The sequence below is a fragment of the Chiloscyllium plagiosum genome, unplaced genomic scaffold (assembly GCF_037043375.1).
Source record: "Chiloscyllium plagiosum isolate Xiang-an unplaced genomic scaffold, Cpla_swu_hap1 HiC_scaffold_45, whole genome shotgun sequence".
Taxonomy (NCBI): Eukaryota; Metazoa; Chordata; class Chondrichthyes; order Orectolobiformes; family Hemiscylliidae; genus Chiloscyllium; species Chiloscyllium plagiosum.
Window position 1 is genome coordinate 36,323,571 of NW_028270183.1, and position 19,702 is coordinate 36,343,272.

General features: G+C 49.2%; 1 protein-coding gene and 1 long non-coding RNA gene across 2 annotated transcripts in view; one reads left to right on the forward strand and one right to left on the reverse strand.

The window, feature by feature from the left end:
- Positions 1-280: 280 nt before the first annotated feature.
- On the reverse strand, positions 281-1,690 carry LOC122547075 (zona pellucida sperm-binding protein 3-like). Its single transcript, XM_087983103.1, has 5 exons — positions 1,564-1,690; positions 1,295-1,472; positions 1,085-1,211; positions 916-1,004; positions 281-419 (listed from the first exon to the last, which is right to left on the reverse strand). The coding sequence occupies exons 1-5, from the start codon at positions 1,688-1,690 to the stop codon at positions 281-283; spliced, it is 660 nt and encodes a 219-aa protein (XP_087839229.1).
- Positions 1,691-16,306: 14,616 nt separating this feature from the next.
- LOC122552157 (uncharacterized) overlaps positions 16,307-19,702 on the forward strand; it is a 36,090-nt gene continuing 32,694 nt past the window's right edge. The window contains exon 1 of the long non-coding RNA XR_015754464.1: positions 16,307-16,429. This is a non-coding gene — a long non-coding RNA (uncharacterized LOC122552157). The remainder of the gene's footprint in view (positions 16,430-19,702) is intronic.

A 19,702-nucleotide genomic window follows, 5' to 3' on the forward strand; every position in this document is an offset into this window, starting at 1 on the left:
AACACCAGCTGTTTCACCCTCAGATGCTGCCACATCTGAGCAGTTCCTGCCATGTTCTGCAAACAGCGATTTAATCAAATTCAGAAACCCCTTTCCAGTGAGGTCTACAGCCCCCTGTACTCACTGGATAAAGCAAACTGTAAACAATATCTTCGATAACCCAATCAATCATCCTGGAAGCTCAATGCATGGATTGGACAGGCCAAGCCCAGAGATTGTACCCAGGAATATTTCAACAGAGAATGCAGAAAAACCAGCTCCAGACAGAAGAAACCATGAATCACTGCTTTATTGACTGTGTCATCACAGGTTGATGGGTGTTCGCTTGTGTTTCCTGTACAGGACCAAGGCCAGCAATGAAGCAGAGATCAGACAGACCACTGTCACAGTCAGGGTCACCAACACAACCAACTCCACACCTACAGAACAAGGAGAAACCAATGGTTACTGAGAGAAAGAGGGACAGAAAGGGAAACTAGCAGGCAGGCAGCTCCCCACCTGGAGACCTCTCCTGTATCCTTACTTCAACCTCAGGCAGGGGCTCAGTTGCCAAGTTGGTCACCCTAGTATCCAGGATGATCAGGGGGCCAAGTGAGGCCTCCCCTTCCCACTTGAATCCAGCTTCATTCTCTGCAAGATCAAATATCCCAGTCAGGGAGAGATGGAGAGGGGAGGATCCACAACATCAAGATGGTCAATGTCCTACCAGCTTCAGGACCAAGGTCTCTCCTTCCTCTGGAGGGGAACAGGATCTCCCTTGTGCTCCCACAGTTCCCCACATGGCAACAGGCACAAATGTCACTGTCAGATTCCTCCAATGGGGTCCAGCTAAACAAGAGAACCAGCCCATCAACCACATGGTGCATCACCTCTCCCAACAACAACATCCCTGAGGGACAGAGAGAGGGAACTTACATATTCTGCAGCTTCTGGAAAGTACAAGCTTTGTTCCTGGAATCTCCCTGATCCACTGCAGCAACTTTCAGGTGACAGGTGATGAAAATCTGAGGAACACATTCAAAACAAGTCAGTATTTAGTGACTCCCTCCCACTATGGAGAAGCCAATCAGCAGCTTCCTCTTACCAAGGAATGCTCATCACCATAGAAACGAAACGCATCCAGGTCAAACCTGAGCTTGTCAAGCTCCCGCCCGTCTCCCGGCAACACAAAGGTTGAAAAGGAGTCCTCAGCTATGCTGTCCAGGAGGCAACTGCAGATGGACAAAGGGCCGTGAAGTGAATGGAGGGAAGCCATTGAGATGGGAACAATTGGAGAAAGCAGAGAGCTCCTTACCCATTGTAGTCAATGATCCTGTATCTCAGGGTGGAGTCCTTGTCTGGGCTCAGTGTAGCTACACAGCGATCAATGTACAGCTTCAGGGGCACGTGATGGACCATTGAAACAGACGCCTCAATGTGAATGAGGTCTCCCAGGGAGTAGACAGTGGAAGGGCGCTCTGTGAGCCAGTCACCTGAAGTACAGGAGGACAAGGGTTGGAGACAGTGAATGTAACTCGCAGTGAGTGACACCAGGAGATCCCTCCCCAGTCACCCATCACACACCATTCATTAGACGCAGGGAGAATGACAGATGGCCTTCTCCAGACCTGGTGGAGCTGAATGGGATCCAGGTGGGATTGATGGGGTTACTGCTCACATTGCCCTTCCTGGGGAGAGACAGGGCAGACATTTTAGGCCAGGGTCAGACAACAGCAGCTGGGGATCATATTGACAATCGAGTAAAGATTCTCACCTCAAATAACGACACTCAATGGGAACAACAGCCCCATTGGTTCTCACAATGACAGATCCAGGATAGTTTGGGGTGTGGGTCAGGTGGGTGGTGTAGATCAGGAAATCCCCAGTGATCTGAAAGACACCAGGTTAAGGAATGAGAAACTGATCTGAATGGAGAAAGATCTACACAGGGTTCACAACATCCCATGGCAACAATTCTTTGCCGAGTGTGACAGACTCTAGATCTGGAGTGACCACAACTGGAATACAATAGGTCAGTGGTTAGTGGTTAGTCTTTTAGGATCAACGCAAGATGGTATTGCATCATTCCAAAAATCAGGAATTATTGGAATTCCATATCCAAAGGCCAGGGAATGCTCAGTTGGTCAACAGGATTGGTTTTAAGATCACAGCAGAATTACAGATAGATGGAACAGGAACATGGTGATCTTTATCTACAAGGTTAAACAGGAAGTCTTCAGACTATGGGAAGGGATTACAGACAAAGTTAGTGAAACATCAGCTTTAGTGAGAATGCAAAAACCAAGTTCAAAAGCATGAATTAACCAGAATGGAACCAAAACAGTTTTACCAACAGGTCAGATATAGAGCTCAAGGACTAGACAAGTCAATTTATTCCCAACAGTCCCACAATTGGGATGAAACTAGACTAAGTGAGTCAAATAAACTCAGGATAATAGACTGCTCACCACAAAACTTAGCACATCATTCTGCTACAACAAGACAGATGTTTTCTTCAGATTTCACTATAGAAAAGTGTCATGCTGGAAAGCACTGATAGAAAAAGCACTGTTTTGTTCACATTCAGGAATAAGTTCAAATCATTCACTCCTCCGCATTATAGCTAATTCATTAGCTAAAAACATTAACAGAACCACCCATATAATCCAAAGCTTCTAAACCAATGAGAACAGCAGCATATGCTTAGAGATAAGACCAGGTAAGGCCCAGTCTAATCCAGTATAGGAAGCTAGCAGGAGACAGACCCTCAATAAGTCAATGTTCCTCAATGTAACCCTAACTGGAATAAGCTACCACCCAAGCTTCCTGCAAGTGTGGAGAACTCCCATTACCTGCAATCTGCTGCCACACTCATGCAGCCCATAATCAAAGAGGACAGTGTGGTTCTCAGGGTAGACCCTGGTTAGCTGACAACCTACTGTCCCCAGGGTCAGGTCAGCAGCTTTAATCAGGTGCCCAGTTCCAAATAAATCCAGCTGGGCCTTGACCAGCAGGTTGTGCTCTCCACACTGCACCATCACAGTCTGTAGTGGGGACAAACTCACACCCTCAGACACTGGGAACCTAGAACCCCCATGAGAAGGGACTCTCTCAGGAACAGGGCTGGCTCTCTCAATTCCCCATGGAAACCTCTGGTTCAAAAATTGCTGCCATGTGTCAGAGCAACAGACAGCTCCAACTAACATTAACACAGGGAACAAACCCCTCATTACAAAATCACTCATGATCCCAAACAACTCAACCATCCCCACATTCCCCAACCAGCTCCTTTTATACACACAACCCACACTCACCTGATACCAATATGACCAGGAGCAGCAGCATTGAACCAATCGACCAGCCCCAATCTTGACAATCTCCACCAATGACTGAACTCATGGCTTTGTTCTCAGGAGGATCGATTACATTTGGGCCAATAGGAGTGGCTGTGAGTTGCTGTGCTGTCACCTGACTGAATTCAGCTCCACAAGATCTCATCAGGAAATCCCCATGACTACAATCATCAAAGGTAGCTCGTTGAGCCTGGAGAGGGTCTGCTGTATTCTGCCCATCCTAACCTGGGCAGTCTGACAGTGAGAACCATGGAGAGATTGTGTGGGAATGGGAATGGGAATGGGAATTCGAAACAGGGTTTGGGCAGACTGAAGGGATTTCTCTTAGACTGTACCTATCGTGGGCAGTATGGTGGCACAGTGGTTAGCACTGCTGCCTCACAGCGCCAGAGACCCGGGTTCATTTCCCGCCTCAGACGACTGACTGTGTGGAGTTTGCACATTCTCCCCGTGTATGCATGGGTTTCCTCCGGGCGCTTCGGTTTCCTCCCACAGTCCAAAGATGTGCAGGTCAGGTGAATTGGCCATGCTAAATTGTCCGTAGTGTTAGGTAAGGGGTAAATGTGGGGGAATGGGTGGGTTACGCTTCGGCGGGTCAGTGTGGACTTGTTGGGCCGAAGGGCCTGTTTCCACACTGTAAAGTAATCTAATCTCGTCTATCCTTGGTAGTACTTGTTGGAAGAAGCTTTATTCTGTATCTAAACCTGTTCTTGGCTGGGGCACTGTAGGGAGAACTCAACTTTCAGTTCACTTTTAATTCATAGAGTAGAGGCAGTTTTACTCTATATTTCACGTTGTGCTGTCTCTGTCCTGGGGACAACTTTCCTTCCAGTTTTCAAGAATGGAGGAAGCTTTTGTTTCAGTTGTAAAGAGTAGGATCTTTTACTTTGTTTCTAACTCAGTGATGTTTCTGCTTTGTTAGTGTTTGCTGTAAACAGTGTAGCTTTACATTTAGTTTACAAGTGTAGAAGCAGCTTTATGTTCAGTGTAAATGAGCGGGGGAAGTTGTATTCTGTATCTAATCCCACGCTGACCTTGCTTTTGGGAGAGATTGACTGGTTGGGATCATGTTGAGGGTGAAAGTGAGGACTGAAGATGCTGGAGGTGAGAGTCATAAAGTGTGGTAAAGCACAGCAGGTTATGCAAAATCCAAGGAGCAAGTGAGTCGGTGTTTCAGGCACCAGCCTGTCATCAGGAATGTGGGTTGGGAAAGGGGGCTGAGTGATTAATAGGAGGGTAGGTGTGGGGGTGTGGTGAGCGAAAGTAGGTGGGATGGCAGTAGGTCAATGCAGGTCAGGGGTGTTGAGGGAGCTTTCCATTCATTTTAAAAAGGAAGATTGAGCTTTACTTTCAGTTTCAAAGAGTAGATAGTGTTTTATTTGTAAGAATCTCATTGCATCATGTCCCTGTTCTGGGAGTGTTTGATATGAACAGTGTTGAGGTAGGTTCACTTTCAGCTTAAAAGAGAACAGGGAGCTTTATACATTATCAATCTGTAGCTGTCCCTGTTTGATGGGGACAGGGTAGGGGGAGTTTTTGCTTCAGTGTAAAAGTGTAGAGGGACCATTCCTTTCAGTATAAAGGAGCCTCAGTCTGTATCTGAGCCTGATCTGTACCTTCCTGTGGGAGTGTTGATGGGGACAGGATTGAGGTCTATGGCCTCCAGCTGTGCTGGGATAAAGCTCAGTGTAAACTCGAGGAAAAGCACCTCTTTCACTGAGTCACTTTGCAGCTTTTCACACAACACGGTGTTCAACAAATCTAGGAACATCTCCTCAGCCCCGTTTTGCTTAATTTCTTCCTGTAAGTTTTGGTTCAAACTCCTTTTCCTCTGGATGTTACTGTGCTCATTGTCCTTCCATTCACATCCCCTTGGGGGCTCCTCTCTTGGTTGGTTACTGCCTGCTTATTTTTATTGGTTACTGGGTGGATGTGGGCAGTGCTGGCCATGCCAACATTTCATGACCAACCCCCAGCTATCCTTGAGAAGGTGGTGTTGAGTTGTCATCTTCATCCTGTGCATGCGATCGTGCCATCTGGTGCCACAGAGGTAGGCACAGGAATGTGTAAACCCGGTTATAGTGATGTTCCAAGTGTTTAGCTTGAAGGGAATGTATCGACTTTCTGGGTGTGAGCGTTCGCAGGTTTGGAAGGTGTTATTGCAGGAGCCTGGGTGAATTTTTGCAGTGTATCTTCCAATGCCCATTGTTTGTAATAAATGATGTCGATGATCATGTCACTGGGATTGTACAAAAGGTTGGATGTTTGGTAACAATGAGGTGAGAGGTATTAGGTTATGGGGAGATATAAATGGATTGGTCAGATTAGCAGAGTTGTGAGAAATGGAATTTAACCCTGTGAAATAGAAGAAAAGAAAGGACAAGAGAGTACTTGGTGCGTGGCATGACTTGAGGGCACTCCGAAGCGGAGGGATGTTGTGCTTATCCATAGATCCATGATGGGGGCAGGACAGATTAACGGAGCAGTTAAAAAGTTATACTGAGGTACAGACTATTAGACTAGACAGGATTGAGATTCCTAAGCAGGAGGTATTAGCAATTCTGGAAAATGTGGAAATAGATAAATCCCCTGAGCCAGATGGTATTTATCCTAGGATTCTCTGGGAAGTTAGGGAATAGATTGCAGAGCCTTTGTCTTTTATCTTTGCCATAATTGTCTACAGAAATAGTGCCAAAAGACTGGAAGGTAGCAAATGTTCCCTTGTTCAAGAAGGGGAGTGGGGACAACCCTAGTTATTATAGATCGTGAGCCTTACTTCAGTTGTGGGTGGAAAGCATTATGAGAGAGACAATTTATAATAATGTAGAAAGGAACAATTTGATTAAGGGGATTCAGCACAATTTTGTGAAGGGTAGGTCATGCCTCACAAATCTTACTGAGTTCTTTGAGAAGGTGACCAAACAGGTGGATGAGGGCAATGCAGTTGATGTGGTGTATATAGATTTCAGTAAAGCATTTGATAAGGTCCCCCACAGTAGGCTATTGCAGAAAATGCAGAGGCATGGGACTGAGGGTGACTTAGCGGTTTGGACCACTAAATTGGCTAGCTGAAAGAAGACAGGGTAGTGGTTAATGAGAAATATTCATCCTGGAGTTCAGTTACCAGTGGTGTTCAAACTGCAAGGATCTGTTTTGGGGTCATTGCTGTTTTGTTTTTTTTTTATAAATGACCTGGATAAGGGTGTAGAAAGTTGGGTTAGTAAATTTGCGGATGATACTAAGGTCAGTGGAGTTGTGGATAGTGCTGAAGGATGTTGCAATTAGAGGGATATAGATAAGCTGCAGAGCTGTGTTGAGAGGTGGCAAATAGAGCTTGATGTAGAAAAGTGTGAGGTGATTCAGTTTGGAAGGAGTAATAGAGTAACAGAGTACTGGGCTAATGGTAGGATTCTTGGTAATGCGGATGAGCGGAGAAATCTGTGACCGTGTGCATAGATCCATGAAAGTTGCCACCCAGGTTGATATGATTGTTAAGAAGGCATCTGGTGTGTTAGCTTTTATTGGTAGAGGGACTGAATTTGGGAACTATAAGGTCATGCTGCAGCTGTACAAAATTCTGGTGCAGCCACACTTGGAGTATTGTGTCCAGTTCTGGTCACTGCATACAGGATGGATGTGGAAGCATTGGAAAGAGTGCAGAGGAAATTTATTAGGATAATGCCTGGTATGGAAGGAAGGTCATATGAGGAAAGGGTGAGGGACTTAGGCTGTTTTTGAGAGAGAAGGTTAAGAGGTGACTTAATAGAGACATACAAGATAATCAAAGGATTAGATAGGATGGACATTGAGAGCCTTTTTCCTTGAATGGTGATGGTTAGCATGAGGGGGCATAGCTTTAAATCGAGGGGTAATAGATGGGTTCTTTACTCAGCATAGTAAGAGCATGGAGTGCCCTAGCTGCAACAGTAGTAGATTTCAATGGTCATTGGTTAAATATATGGATGATAATGGAATAGTATAGGATGGATGGGCTTCAAATTGGTTTCACAGGGTGGCGCAACATTGAAGGGTCTATACTACACTGTAATGTTATATATTCTATGCATACAGATGTTTGGCTTTTTCAATAAGGATACAGATAAGAGCAGGGAGGTGATGTTGGAGCTGTACAGGACTCTGCCTAGGTCACAGTTGGAGTATTGTGTCTAATTCCAGTCACCACATCACAAGAAGAATGTGATTGCATTGGAGAGGGTGCAAAGGAGATTCATCAACATGTTGCCTGGGATGGACAATTTCAGAGCTGAAAAATGTGTTGCTGGAAAAGCGCAGCAGGTCAGACAGCATCCAAGGAGCATCCTGCACCTTGGATGCTGCCTGACCTGCTGCGCTTTTCCAGCAACACATTTAAGCTCTGATCTGCAGCCCTCACTTTCTGCTATGGACCATTTCAGTGATGGAGAGGCTGGATAAGGTCAGGTTGTTCTATTTGGAGCAGAGAATGGAGAGCGGGGACCTGGTAAAAGTGTATGAGATTGCAGGGTGTGGACATGGTGATTGGCTGTTGAAGATGTTCTCATTACTTGTAAAGTCAGTAACGAAAGGCAAGGTGGAATGTAGGACATTTTAGAGATTTTAGGACAAATATTTTCACTGAGGGTGATGGGGTGTGGACCCTGGGAGAGTAGTAGAGGTAGGAAACCTCAAAACCTTTGAAAAGTATTTGAATGGGCATGAAGTGTCGGAACACTGAAAGCGGTGGGCCTATCGTGGGAAAGTAAAATGAGTAGAGATAGATGTGTGTTTTATGGTGGTACAGACTTGATGGGTCTCTGATTGGATGACCGGCTTGAAGTCATTTAGCATGATTGAGATTATAATCAATGTGAAGACAGGACTAGAATAAAAAAAAGTGAAGACAGGACTATGAGGTGGTCACTCTTACTGATAGAGTCATTGGTAGATGTATCTGCAGCGAGCAGATTGAGGATGGGATCAAGCATGTTTTTCCCCTCTTATTGAATCCCTCACCACCTGTTGAAGAGGCAAGACGAGGAGCTGCCACCTACGCATAGATGGCCGGAGGTGGCAACACGAGCCGTGGACCGCCTAAGACCAGCAAGGTACCACAAAACAACACGGGAACGGTGTCTGGAGGCACCCAGAAGGAAGGGCAGGCTGTAGCGGAGCAGAAGGCAGACAGCGGGGAGGTGCAGCAGCTGATCCAAGCTCCTTCAAGACAGATGGAGGAAATGGAAGAGGAGGGAACAAAGGCAGAGGATTGGATTACTGTCAAAAGCAGGAAGAGGAAACCTCTCAAGGGCCCCAAAGCCACCCAGCGAAGGGGGAAGCGACACCTACACGACGAGGATACAGGGAGCTCTTCCGACGGTGAGGACCGGTGCAAGGAGAGTTGTCACCAGTGGAAGAGACAGAGCGCCGCGGGGAAAAAGGAGGGCAGCACCGCCCAAGCAGGGAAAGACGATCCCTCTGAGGGATGGGTAAAGGCCTCTCTCCACACGGTGAGAACCAAGAGGTACCCACCGGCCCACAGCTCCAGGTAACTGGGAGTAGCGGTCCTGTGACAGCCCCGCTGTCAGATGGAGAACTGGATTATGCGGACCCTGGGCCCGACTCAAAGACACCAGAGCGGGGAAATGGCTCCAGCGTGGAGCCGGACAGCTACCTCAGCCCTGGGATGGTCCAGCAGTTTGCCGTCACCACGGGAATGCACACAGCTACCCCAGAGGGGCAAGACCAGCAGCAAATGGACACTGTTAACCTCATAAACTGTTAAAATGGGGTTAAAAATTGCCAGCATCAATGTGCGTAGCATCAAATCGGCTACGCGATGTGTTTCTACGATGGCCTTCCTGGCTAACGTTAAAGCTGACATCCTGTTTCTGCAGGAGTGTGGGATACCGCACCTCAGCAGCTACAGGAGATGGTCGAGCTAATGGGCCCATGGGCTGTCAGTTTGGTTGGGGGGCAATGATAGCCGCGCCTCCGGCCTGGGTATCCTGTTGCGAGGAGGCAACTTCACCATCTCCGAGGTTAAGGAGATGGTGGGCGGGCGCCTCCTCGTCACCGACGTCATGTACAGGAATGCTCCCCTGAGACTGATTAATGTGTACGCCCCAGTGGGTAAGAGTGAACGGTTGGCCGTCCTGCAGCAGCTTCCACTGTTGCTGGCTACGTCCAGGCCGATCATTCCAGCCGGAGACTTCAACTGTATCATTGATGCAGATGGACAATCCGGCGGGGGGGACAGTAAACTGGACGCCACGTCCAGAGTCCTGATGGACACGGTAAAAGATGCCAAGCTGCACGACGTCTTCAGCGCCCCTGCAGACGGAGCGCAGCGTAGATATACCTGGTCACGGGCAGACGGGTCTATCCGCTCAAGGATAGATTACCTGTTTGTATCCCGAACGCTCTTGGTCAGATCCACCAACATTAAGCCGGTGTTCTTCTCTGACCACTGCCTCCTGCTGGCCGACTGTCACCTACAGGAGGAGCAGCCGGCTGGTAAGGGAACGTGGAAGCTGAACACAAAGCTGTTGACCCCGGGAAACGTTGAGCTCAAGAGGGAATACGCAGGTTGGAGAACCGTGAAGCCCCTCTTTGAGTCCCCAGCAGACTGGTGGGAAACAGTAAAAGGGAACATCAAGAGGTTCTTCATCCTCAAAGGTGTTCCGGAGGTGAGAGAGAGGAGGGGAAAACTGTCCCAGCTCCAGGAAAGTATGCAGAACCTGCTCCTGCTGCAGACAATGGGGGTCGATGTCACAGAGGACCTCAAGGAGGTGAAGGGCCAGCAAGCCTCGCTCTTTGTTTCGGAGGCCTCCAAGAAAATCTTCCGGTCCAGCGTCCACTCGGTGGAGCAGGACGAGACGTGCTCACGTTTCTTCTTCCAGAAGATGCACAAAGAGAGTTCCGTGCTCAGCAGCCTGAAGGAAGAAGATGGCTCGATAACGTCATCTCAGGCTGACGTCATGAGGATCAGTAAATCCTTCTATGCCAGTCTGTATGACGCGAAGCTGACCGACAGCACGGCCTCCCAGTCGTTCCTGTCCTCTATCACGGAGGTCTTAGACGACAGAACATGCGAGAGGCTGGACCAGCCGCTATCTCTGGACGAGCTGACCAAGGCCCTCGAGTCCTTCGAAAAGAATAAAACTCCCGGAAGCGACGGCTTACCGGTCGAGCTCTATTCCGCTCTGTGGGACTTGATTGGCCAGGACCTGCTGGGGGTGTATGTCAGTATGCTTCGGGCAGGTACCATGAGTGAATCCATGAGGAAAAGCATCATCACCCTCGTCTACAAGTGGAAGGGGGAGAGGGAGGAACTCAAAAATTGGAGACCAATCTCACTGTTGAATGCAGATTACAAAATTCTGTCAAAGGTAATCGCCAACCGGGTCAGGTCTGCTCTGGGATCGGTGATTCACCCTGACCAAACCTGTGCTGTGCCGGGCAGGAAGATCGCTGAGAGTCTCGCACTCCTCAGGGATACGATCGCCTACGTGCAGGACAGAGGGTTGGACACCTGCCTGATCAGCCTGGTCCAGGAGAAAGCCTTTGACAGGATATCACACAGGTATATGAGAGATGTTCTCTCCAAAATGGGCTTTGGGGAGGGAATCTGCAATTGGATCAGACTGCTCTACACCAACATTGTCAGTGCAGTCTCAATCAATGGGTGGGAATCAGATAGCTTCCCAGTCAGATCTGGAGTCAGGCAGGGCTGCCCTCTCCTGCCTTGTTTGTGTGCTGCATAGAGCCATTTGCTGAGTCCATCAGGAAGGATACGAGCCTGAGAGGGGTGACTATTACTGGCAGTGGGGGCCTGCAGGTTAAGGCCCCTCTGTACATGGATGACGTCGCTGTTTTCTGCTTGGATCTGCTGTCCGTGCGCAGACTCATGTGCATATGTGACCAGTTCGAGCGGGCCTTGGAGGCCAAGGTAAACCGAGGCAAGAGCGAGGCCATGCTCTTCAGGAACTGGGCCGACCAATCCTCGATCCCCTTCACCGTCAGGATCGACCACCTGGGTCTTTGGTTCGGGGGGGGCTGGGGCATGCACCAAGTCTTGGGGGGAGCGTATCAGCAAAGTGAGGCAGAAACTGGGCAGAGGGAAGCTACAGTCGCTCTCCATCGCAGGAAAAAACCTGGTCATCAGGTGTGAGGCACTGTCATTGCTATTATACATGGTACAGGTCTATTCCCAGAACCTGTGCCGCTGCAGTCACCCAGGCCATCTTCCAGTTTATATGGAGGTCAAAGATGGACTGGGTCCAAAGGGACTCGCTGTACAAAGATCTGGGCAACGGGGGAAAAAATACACCCAATGCCACCCTCACCCTGATGGCCACCTTTGTGTGTGGCTGCATCAAGCTGTGCGTGGATCCCCGGTATGCAAACACCAAGTGTCACTACATACTGAGGTTCTACCTGTCCCCGGTGTTGCGAAGGATGGGACTGGCTTCGCTGCCGCGGAAGGCTCCGAGTAGTTGGACCGTTCCATATATCACCTGTCCTTCGTGGAGAAGTTTATGAAGAAAAACACCTTTGACCACAAGTCCATCAGGAAGTGGTCAGCACGTAGTGTCCTTGAGACCCTTCGGGAAAAGGAGAGGGCGGATCCTATCGAGCGGTTCCCTGAGCAGACTGTCAGAATGCTTCATCGCCAGAACCTTCCAACAAGCACCAAGACATGGCTTGGCTGGTGGTGAGAAGGGCTCTGCCTGTGAAATCCTTTATGTACACCCGGACTTTCAGCCGCACCACACGCTGCCCTCGAAGCGGCTGCGGGGAGGATGAGACTGTCACACACCACCTTCTGGAATGTGCCCACGCAGAAGAAGTCTGGAGAGGAATGCAGTGGTGTTTGTTGAAGTTCGTCCCGAGCAGCGCCGAGACGCGGGACTCCGTGCTCTACGGCCTGTTCCCCGGGTGCACACTGAGACGAACATCAACTGTGCCTGGAGGATCATCAACTCGGTGAAGGACGCTCTCTGGGCGGTCCAAAACCTGCTGATCTTCCAGCTGAAGGAGTTGACCCTGACTGAGTGCTGCAGACTGGCACATTCCAAGGTCCAGGACTACGTGTTGAGGGACACGCTGAAGCTTGGGGCAGCTGCCGTCAAGGCACGGTGGGGAAAGACCACCGTGTAAAGTCTGCCAGCCTAACGAAGGACAGGGGGCGCATGCAGTCATTTGGGCTCTGCTGACGCCTCAGCTAAAAATGTAATCGTACAGACCTGTAAATAGGAATGATTACTCTGTTTAGGTCTGCAAAGAAATGGAATGTTTACATATGTATGGCATGTCCAACTGTACAGACCATCATCATATTTTATGAATAAAGTATATTTTTGAAATAAAAAAAACCTGTTGAAGAGGCAATTTCAAAGCAATGCCCCTTAGGACCTGACCAGCTCCGTCAGTAGTGAGGCTGCTGGGCCTCACTTCGTGCTGGATATTCCCCTCCATAGCCAGAGTACATTCTGCCCCCTCACCCCCATCTGCTTCCTCTAAATGGTGTTCAACATGGAGGAACACTGATCCATCAGCTGGCAGAGGTTTCCTTCCCTATGTTTACCTGATGGCATGTGACTCTGGACTCCATGATGTCATGTCAGCAACTTCCTCCCGAGTATATCACACTGTCGTGCCATCTCTGTTGGTTGTCAGAGACAGAGGGGGGATATGTAGGGATGGGGATAATAGTGTCTAGGATGCTGTGTATAAAGGTAAGATGTCCCAGGCTTATCTTTACTAATTCCTTTATCTGCCCAACTGTTTTTTTCTCTATTTCTGGGCTCCACCTGTGATTTACTCCTTCCCCCTGCTGTTTCTTCAGTATACGTATCAATCACCTTAGCTATAACCAGTTCTAAAGAAGGGTCACTTGGATCTGAAACATTTAACTCTGCTGCAATTTCTGTTCTGTTCCAGCTCTAGAACATGCTGTTCTATGGATCTATCCTGGAAATATTCTTTGACTTCCTCTTCCAGGTTATCTTTGTCCTCGTGACATTTCCAGTGGACGTGTAGATGATTATTGGTGACAAGCTCTCATTGTTTCTTCCCTTACGTACTTCATCTTACAATGGTGTTACTGGTTGGAGGCCTGAATGCCACTCCCAGAAGTGACTCTCATCTTTGTCTGTACCCCAACCCCATGCCTCTCCTCTGTACACATTCCAATATTAACTAACAGGGCCATCCCTTCACAATTTCTGAAATGTCTTCAACTTTCAGACTGGTAATGGCAATCTAATCATACCTATTTATTTCTACTTTTGCTTTCAGTTCATCTGTTTTGTTCTGAATGCTACATCCATTTTAATTTTATCTATTTTGTAAATTTTAGTCACCTCTGTTTATTTGGAGTGGCATGTTGACCAGACTGGATAAGGTTGGCAGTTTTCCTTCCCTCAAGGGAACCAGATGGCTTTAGTTTCGGGTGAGAGGGGAATGATTTAAAAGGGACCTAAGGGACAAAATCTTCACACAGAGCGTGGTGTGTGTATGGAATGAGCTGCCAGAGGAAGTGGTAGAGGCTAGTACAATTACAGCGTTTAAAAGGCATCTGGATGGATAGATGAATAGGAAGGGTTTACAGTGATATGGGCTATATACTGGCAAATGGGACTAGATTAGGTTAGGATATGTGGTCAGCATGGACAAGTAGGACCGAAGGGTCTGCTTCCGTGCTGTATGTCTCTATGACTCTGCAACTGAGGACAATCACCATTATTGAGACAAGCTTTCACTTCCAAATTTGTTAAATGTACCAACTTCCATGTATGGGGTTTGAATCAATGCGTGCTGTAGTCTGGGTCTTCAGCTTACAAGCTCAGCAATATTACCACAACACCACTCTCTTCCTGATACTACAGAGCTCTCCCATCAATGGAATTAGTTTCTCTCTGCCTTATCTAATTGGTAAAAGCTTCATTTTTCTCCAATTAAATAATAGACCTTTAAAATAATAATAATGTATGAAACATTTGTCAGTTATAATTCTTTGCAATAAAAAGCTAATGGTTGGCTTCTTGTGCTGTAATTCTGTTCAGACAGTCAAAGTACACGAAGAATTTTGGATAAGTGCTCTGGAACCTAAATGTTAGTGAGGAAAAAGCCATTCAACCAATTCATCCCACTCAGCTCAGCGAGCAAACCTACACCCTAAATCCCTGTGTGACTTGTAGGACCAAGTTCTTTGAAACTATCCTTGCCACATTTGCTTTTTGGAGGAGGTAATAATATCCGATCATAGGATCCTTACAGTGCACATAGAAGCCATTCAGTGTATAAAGTCTGCATTGCCCTTCTGAAGAGTATCCCACTCAACCAAAGTCCTCTTTCCCCTCCCCCCTCCCCCCACTCTCTCCCTGTCGCGCTGCATTTCTCATGGCTATCCCACGGAGCCTGCACACCCAGGTAGCAGTGTTAACCACTGTGCCACCATGGTCTTTGGAGGGTTGGTGCAGACTCAATGGGCTAAATGGCCTTTATCTGCACTGATTCAAACCAATTTAAGTACCTGGAAAGTGTAAAAAGCTGGTTAAACATGCACAGGAATCAGTGCTAAAATAACAATTGTCAAGATTCCATGTGAATAATTTCTCAATTTGGGAATAAATATAAATTTTTTGAAAATAATTAATGAGATAGTGATTTGGAGTGTGGACCTTGAGAAATCTTGCATCAAAAGACTAGAAAGTGGTTCTGGATGGAGTGGGTCAGTTTTCAACAATGTAAAAGGAGTGAAGAGATGGAGGACAGATTGCTGGCAGCAGGTTTGGATTGGCCACGCACTCAGGCCACTGTGGGAGGTGACTGATAGATGGTTAGAGGGATGTGGGCTAAAAGATACAAAAAGAATGGTGACATCAGACAACTTGAGATGAGAAAAAAATCAAGGGCTTTGGAGTTAAAACAGGAAAGTGCAGTTGCGGATTATAGATTAGATTCCCAACAGTGTGGAAACAGTTCCTTCGGCCCAAATCCACACTGACCCTCCGAAAAGTAACCCACCCAGACTCGTTTCCCTCTGACTAATACACTAATGGGCAATTTAGAATGGCCAATTCACCCGATCTGCACATCTTTGGACTGAGAGGAAACACATGCAGACACAGGGAGAATGTGCAAACTCCACATAGATAGTTGCCTGAGGCTGGAATCAAACCTGGGTCCCTGGTGCAGTGAGGTAGCAGTGCTAACCACTGAGCCACCATGCTGTCTTTCAACCCTTATCTGATCAACCATGATCTCACTGAAGGACAAACAGGAGAGTCGATGTTGTGGGCATAAGCCATTCATCAGGAATGTGCTGGTCTGCTTCCGAATGTGGTTGAAGAGCTTCAGGGTGGAGGAGATGACTTGGTGGGGGTGTAGTGAGAAAGAGACTCACTGAGATCCTTGTGGAGGGAGGAGGAGAACTTCTTCATCCTTGGAAGAGGCTTCGCAGTAAAGTTAGTGACTGAGAGAAAGTTGCTTATGCCTGAAACATCGACTCTCCTGCTGCTCAGATACTGTATGACCTGCTGTGCTTTTTCAGCACCACACTTTCCCACGCTAATCTCCAGCATCTGCAGTCCTCACTTTCTCTCACTGATTCTGCTCCATCCCTCAATGGGGTGAATGGCCTCTGTTTGATCTTATGCCAAATGGGATGTCTGACTGAGCCACTTGCAGAGGAAAATGAGCTGTGGAGAAATGGATTGTGCCAGAACTTCTGGGGCCAAATTGCTGTCCCTATTATCCCAGCTGGGAATGTGGTCTGTCAATCAAAGCACCAGCGTCCCGCCCCATCCCCCTCTGATTGGTCGTACAAGAAGCGGTGCAGGGGAGGGTCTTATTTGTATTGCTCCAGACGCTGTCAATCAGGAGGACAACTGCATTTCTATTGGCGGACGGCGTGGCCGATCGGAGAGGCAGGCTGTGCGCTGGTTGGCTAAGCCGCCAGTCAGTCACCGGCGTTGCCCGGGTGTTGTTGTGACCTATACCTGGGAGGGTCGGGGCTATGTGTATTGGGGCGGGGGGAGAGAGGGCAGCTCAAGAAATCCAGGCCGAGGCGGAGGCGAGCCGTCTAGGCCGCGGGGAGCTGCAGCCGCCCGGAGGAGGTAATGGTTGTAGGGAGAGAGGGGGTAGGGAGAGAGGGGGAGACTGTCCCCACACACTCGGTCTCTTCACCCGTTACCGTCCCCCACAGCGACCGTGTCCGCCTCCCACCCCCCACCCCCCACCCTACTCCCCACCCCCCCACCCTACTCCACTCCCCACCCCCCCACCCCACTCCACTCCCCACCCCCCCACCCCACTCCACTCCCCACCCCCCCCACCCTACTCCACTCCCCACCCCCCCACCCCACTCCACTCACCACCCCCCCACCACTCCCCACCCCCCCACCCTACTCCACTCCAATCCCCACCCCCCCACCCCACTCCACTCCCCACCCCCCCACCCCACTCCACTCCCCACCTCCCCACCCCACTCCACTCCCCACCCCCCCACCCCACTCCACTCCCCACCCCCCCACCCTACTCCACTCCCCACCCCCCCACCCTACTCCCCCCCACCCTACTCCACCCCCCACCCCCCCACCCCCCCACCCTACTCCACCCCCCACCCCCCCACCCCCCCACCCTACTCCACCCCCCACCCCCCCACCTACTCCACCCCCCCACCTACTCCACCCCCCCATCTACTCCACCCCTCCACCCCCCCACCCTACTCCACCCCCCCACCCTACTCCACTCCCCACCCCCCCATACTCCACTCCCCACCCCCCACCCTACTCCACTCCCCACTGACCCCCAGACCACATCCCCCTCCCCCTGCCCCCAGCCCCTCCCCCTATCTCCCGTCCCCCCCGCTTATCCCCGTCTCCGTCTCCCCCTCCCCCACCCCATCCTCGTCCCACCCACCCATGGATCCTCCTATCTTGCCTCACAGCCCCTCCTGCCCTGCCCTGCCCCCTTGCATTCCCCACCCCATGCCACCCCCACATCCCCTCACAGTCAGCCCCTCTTTCCCCCCCCCACCCCCTCCCATCTTGCTCCCCTATCCTCCCCTCCCCCCTCCCTCTAGCCCATCCCCCCTCCCCACCACCCCCAGTCCCTCCCTGTCCCACACCCATGGCCCCTCCTATCCTGCCACCTTGCCTCACAGCCCCTCCTGCCCTCCCCCCTTGCATTCCGCACCCCATGCCACCCCCACAGCCCCTCACAGTCAGCCCCTCTCCCCCACACCCCCTCCTGTCTCGCTCCTCCCACGCCCTCTCCCATTTGTTTGATTCCTGAAGTTTCGGTGTCGTGCAGATACAGAAGGACCTTGATTACCTGAACTAGACAAGCGGGGAGTATTTTGTTCAGATAACCGATTGTTTGGATAACTGATAATGTTTTTACTTGACCTTGAGATCTTGATCAGATAATCTGAAATTCGGATAATTGATGTTCGGACAACCGAGGTTGTTCTGTAATTGCAGTGAAGGCCTGATGTTTTTTTTTCCCTGGGTTTACTGCCGTCTGGGTGATTTCTAGTCAGCAAATGCTGAGTCAGCCCTGCAATTTTGAGGTGGAACATGCTGCTCATGAAGCCCATTTTGCGTGGCCAGCAGTATTTTACTTTTGTGGGATATTGGTGGCTGGATGAATGTTTTCATTTGGTATTCCCCTTCATGATGATCTCCTAATGCTATCCATGACAATGTTATGAGAAGCTGAACCAGGGGCGGGAATTTTATTGTTTGTGATTTTAGACAAGACTTGTTGCTGAGGTTGTGGATCAGCTTGTAAGTTTGCTCACTGAGCTGGTAGACTTGAGATTAGATTCCCTACAATGTGGAAACAGGCCCATCGGCCCAACAAGTCCACACCGACTCTCATTTTCCCTACATTTACCCCTGACTAATGCACCTAAACCCTGTGGGCAATTTAGCATGGCCAATTCATCTAACCTGCGCATCTTTTGGAATGTGGGAGGAAACCCATGCAGACGGGGAGAACGTGCAAACTCCACATAGAGAGTTGCCCGAGACTGGAAGTAAACCCGAGTTCCTGCCGCTGTGAGGCAGCTGTACTAACCACTGAGCCACCATACCGCCCTTATTGTTCTTGGACATTTCCTCACCATGCTAGGTGGTATCATCAGTGAGCCTCTGAGAAGCGCTGGTGTACTGTCCCACTTGCTATTTATGTGTCTTGGTCTGTTGTGGTGGGTGGTATCACTTCTGGTTCTTTTTCTAAGAGGTTGGTAAATGGGGCACAAATCAATAAGTTGGTTAATGGAGTTCTGTTTGAATGCCAGGCCTCTAGGAGTCCCATGCACATCTTTGTTTAGCCTGTCCCAGGGTGGGTGTATGGTCTCAGTCGAACTGGTGTCCCTCTCCATCTGTGTGTAAGGATACCAGTGAGAGTTGGTCATGTCTTTTGGTGGCTCGTTGGTGCTTGGTGGTTGTTTGTATGATCCAGCCCAAACTTTGGGTCCATTATGTGGCTGATGCCTTTGTCATCACAAAACACAACAAATGAAAAGAAACTCACCAACACTTAAACAACCTCCTTACCGGTATGACGTTCACCAAAGAGTAAGAGAACACAATAGACGCCCCTTTCTAAGTGTCATGGTAGAACACAAAGACAATGGAGAACTACAGACCAGCGTTTACAGGAAAGCCACACACTGACCAGATCAACTACAGGAGCATTCATCCCAACATCCACCAATGGAGCTGCATCAGGACGTTATTTAAATGAGCCAAATACACTACAGCACTTAGGAACTAAGGGAAGCTGAGGAAAATCACCTGTACGACGTATCCAGGAACAACTGGTACCCGATAAGCGCAGTCTGCCAATTCCTACACATCCTAAACAAGACACAACATGCCCAGAGACTCCAGCCATCCTGCCATACATTAAAGACATCTCGAAGATGACAACAGACTACTCTGGCCCCCAGGCATCATGGTAGCCCACAACCCTCCCACCACACTGAAACAGCTCCTGATGAATTTAAAGAATCCTGTACCCACAACCAGCAGAATGAACGTCACATACAAAATACCCTACAAGGACTGCAACAAACATTACATTGGACAGGAAACTAGCCACCAGGATACCCAAGCACCAACGAGCCACCAAAAGGCATGACCAACTCTCACTGGTATCCTTACACACAGATGGAGAGGGACACCAGTTCGACTGAGACCATACACCCACCCTGGGACAGGCTAAACAAAGATGTGCATGGGACTCCTAGAGGCCTGGCATTCAAACAGAACTCCATTAACAAACTTATTGATTTGGGCCCCATTTACCAACCGCTTAGAAAAAGAACCAGAAGTGATACCACCCACCACAACAGACCAAGTGGGATAGTACATCAGTGC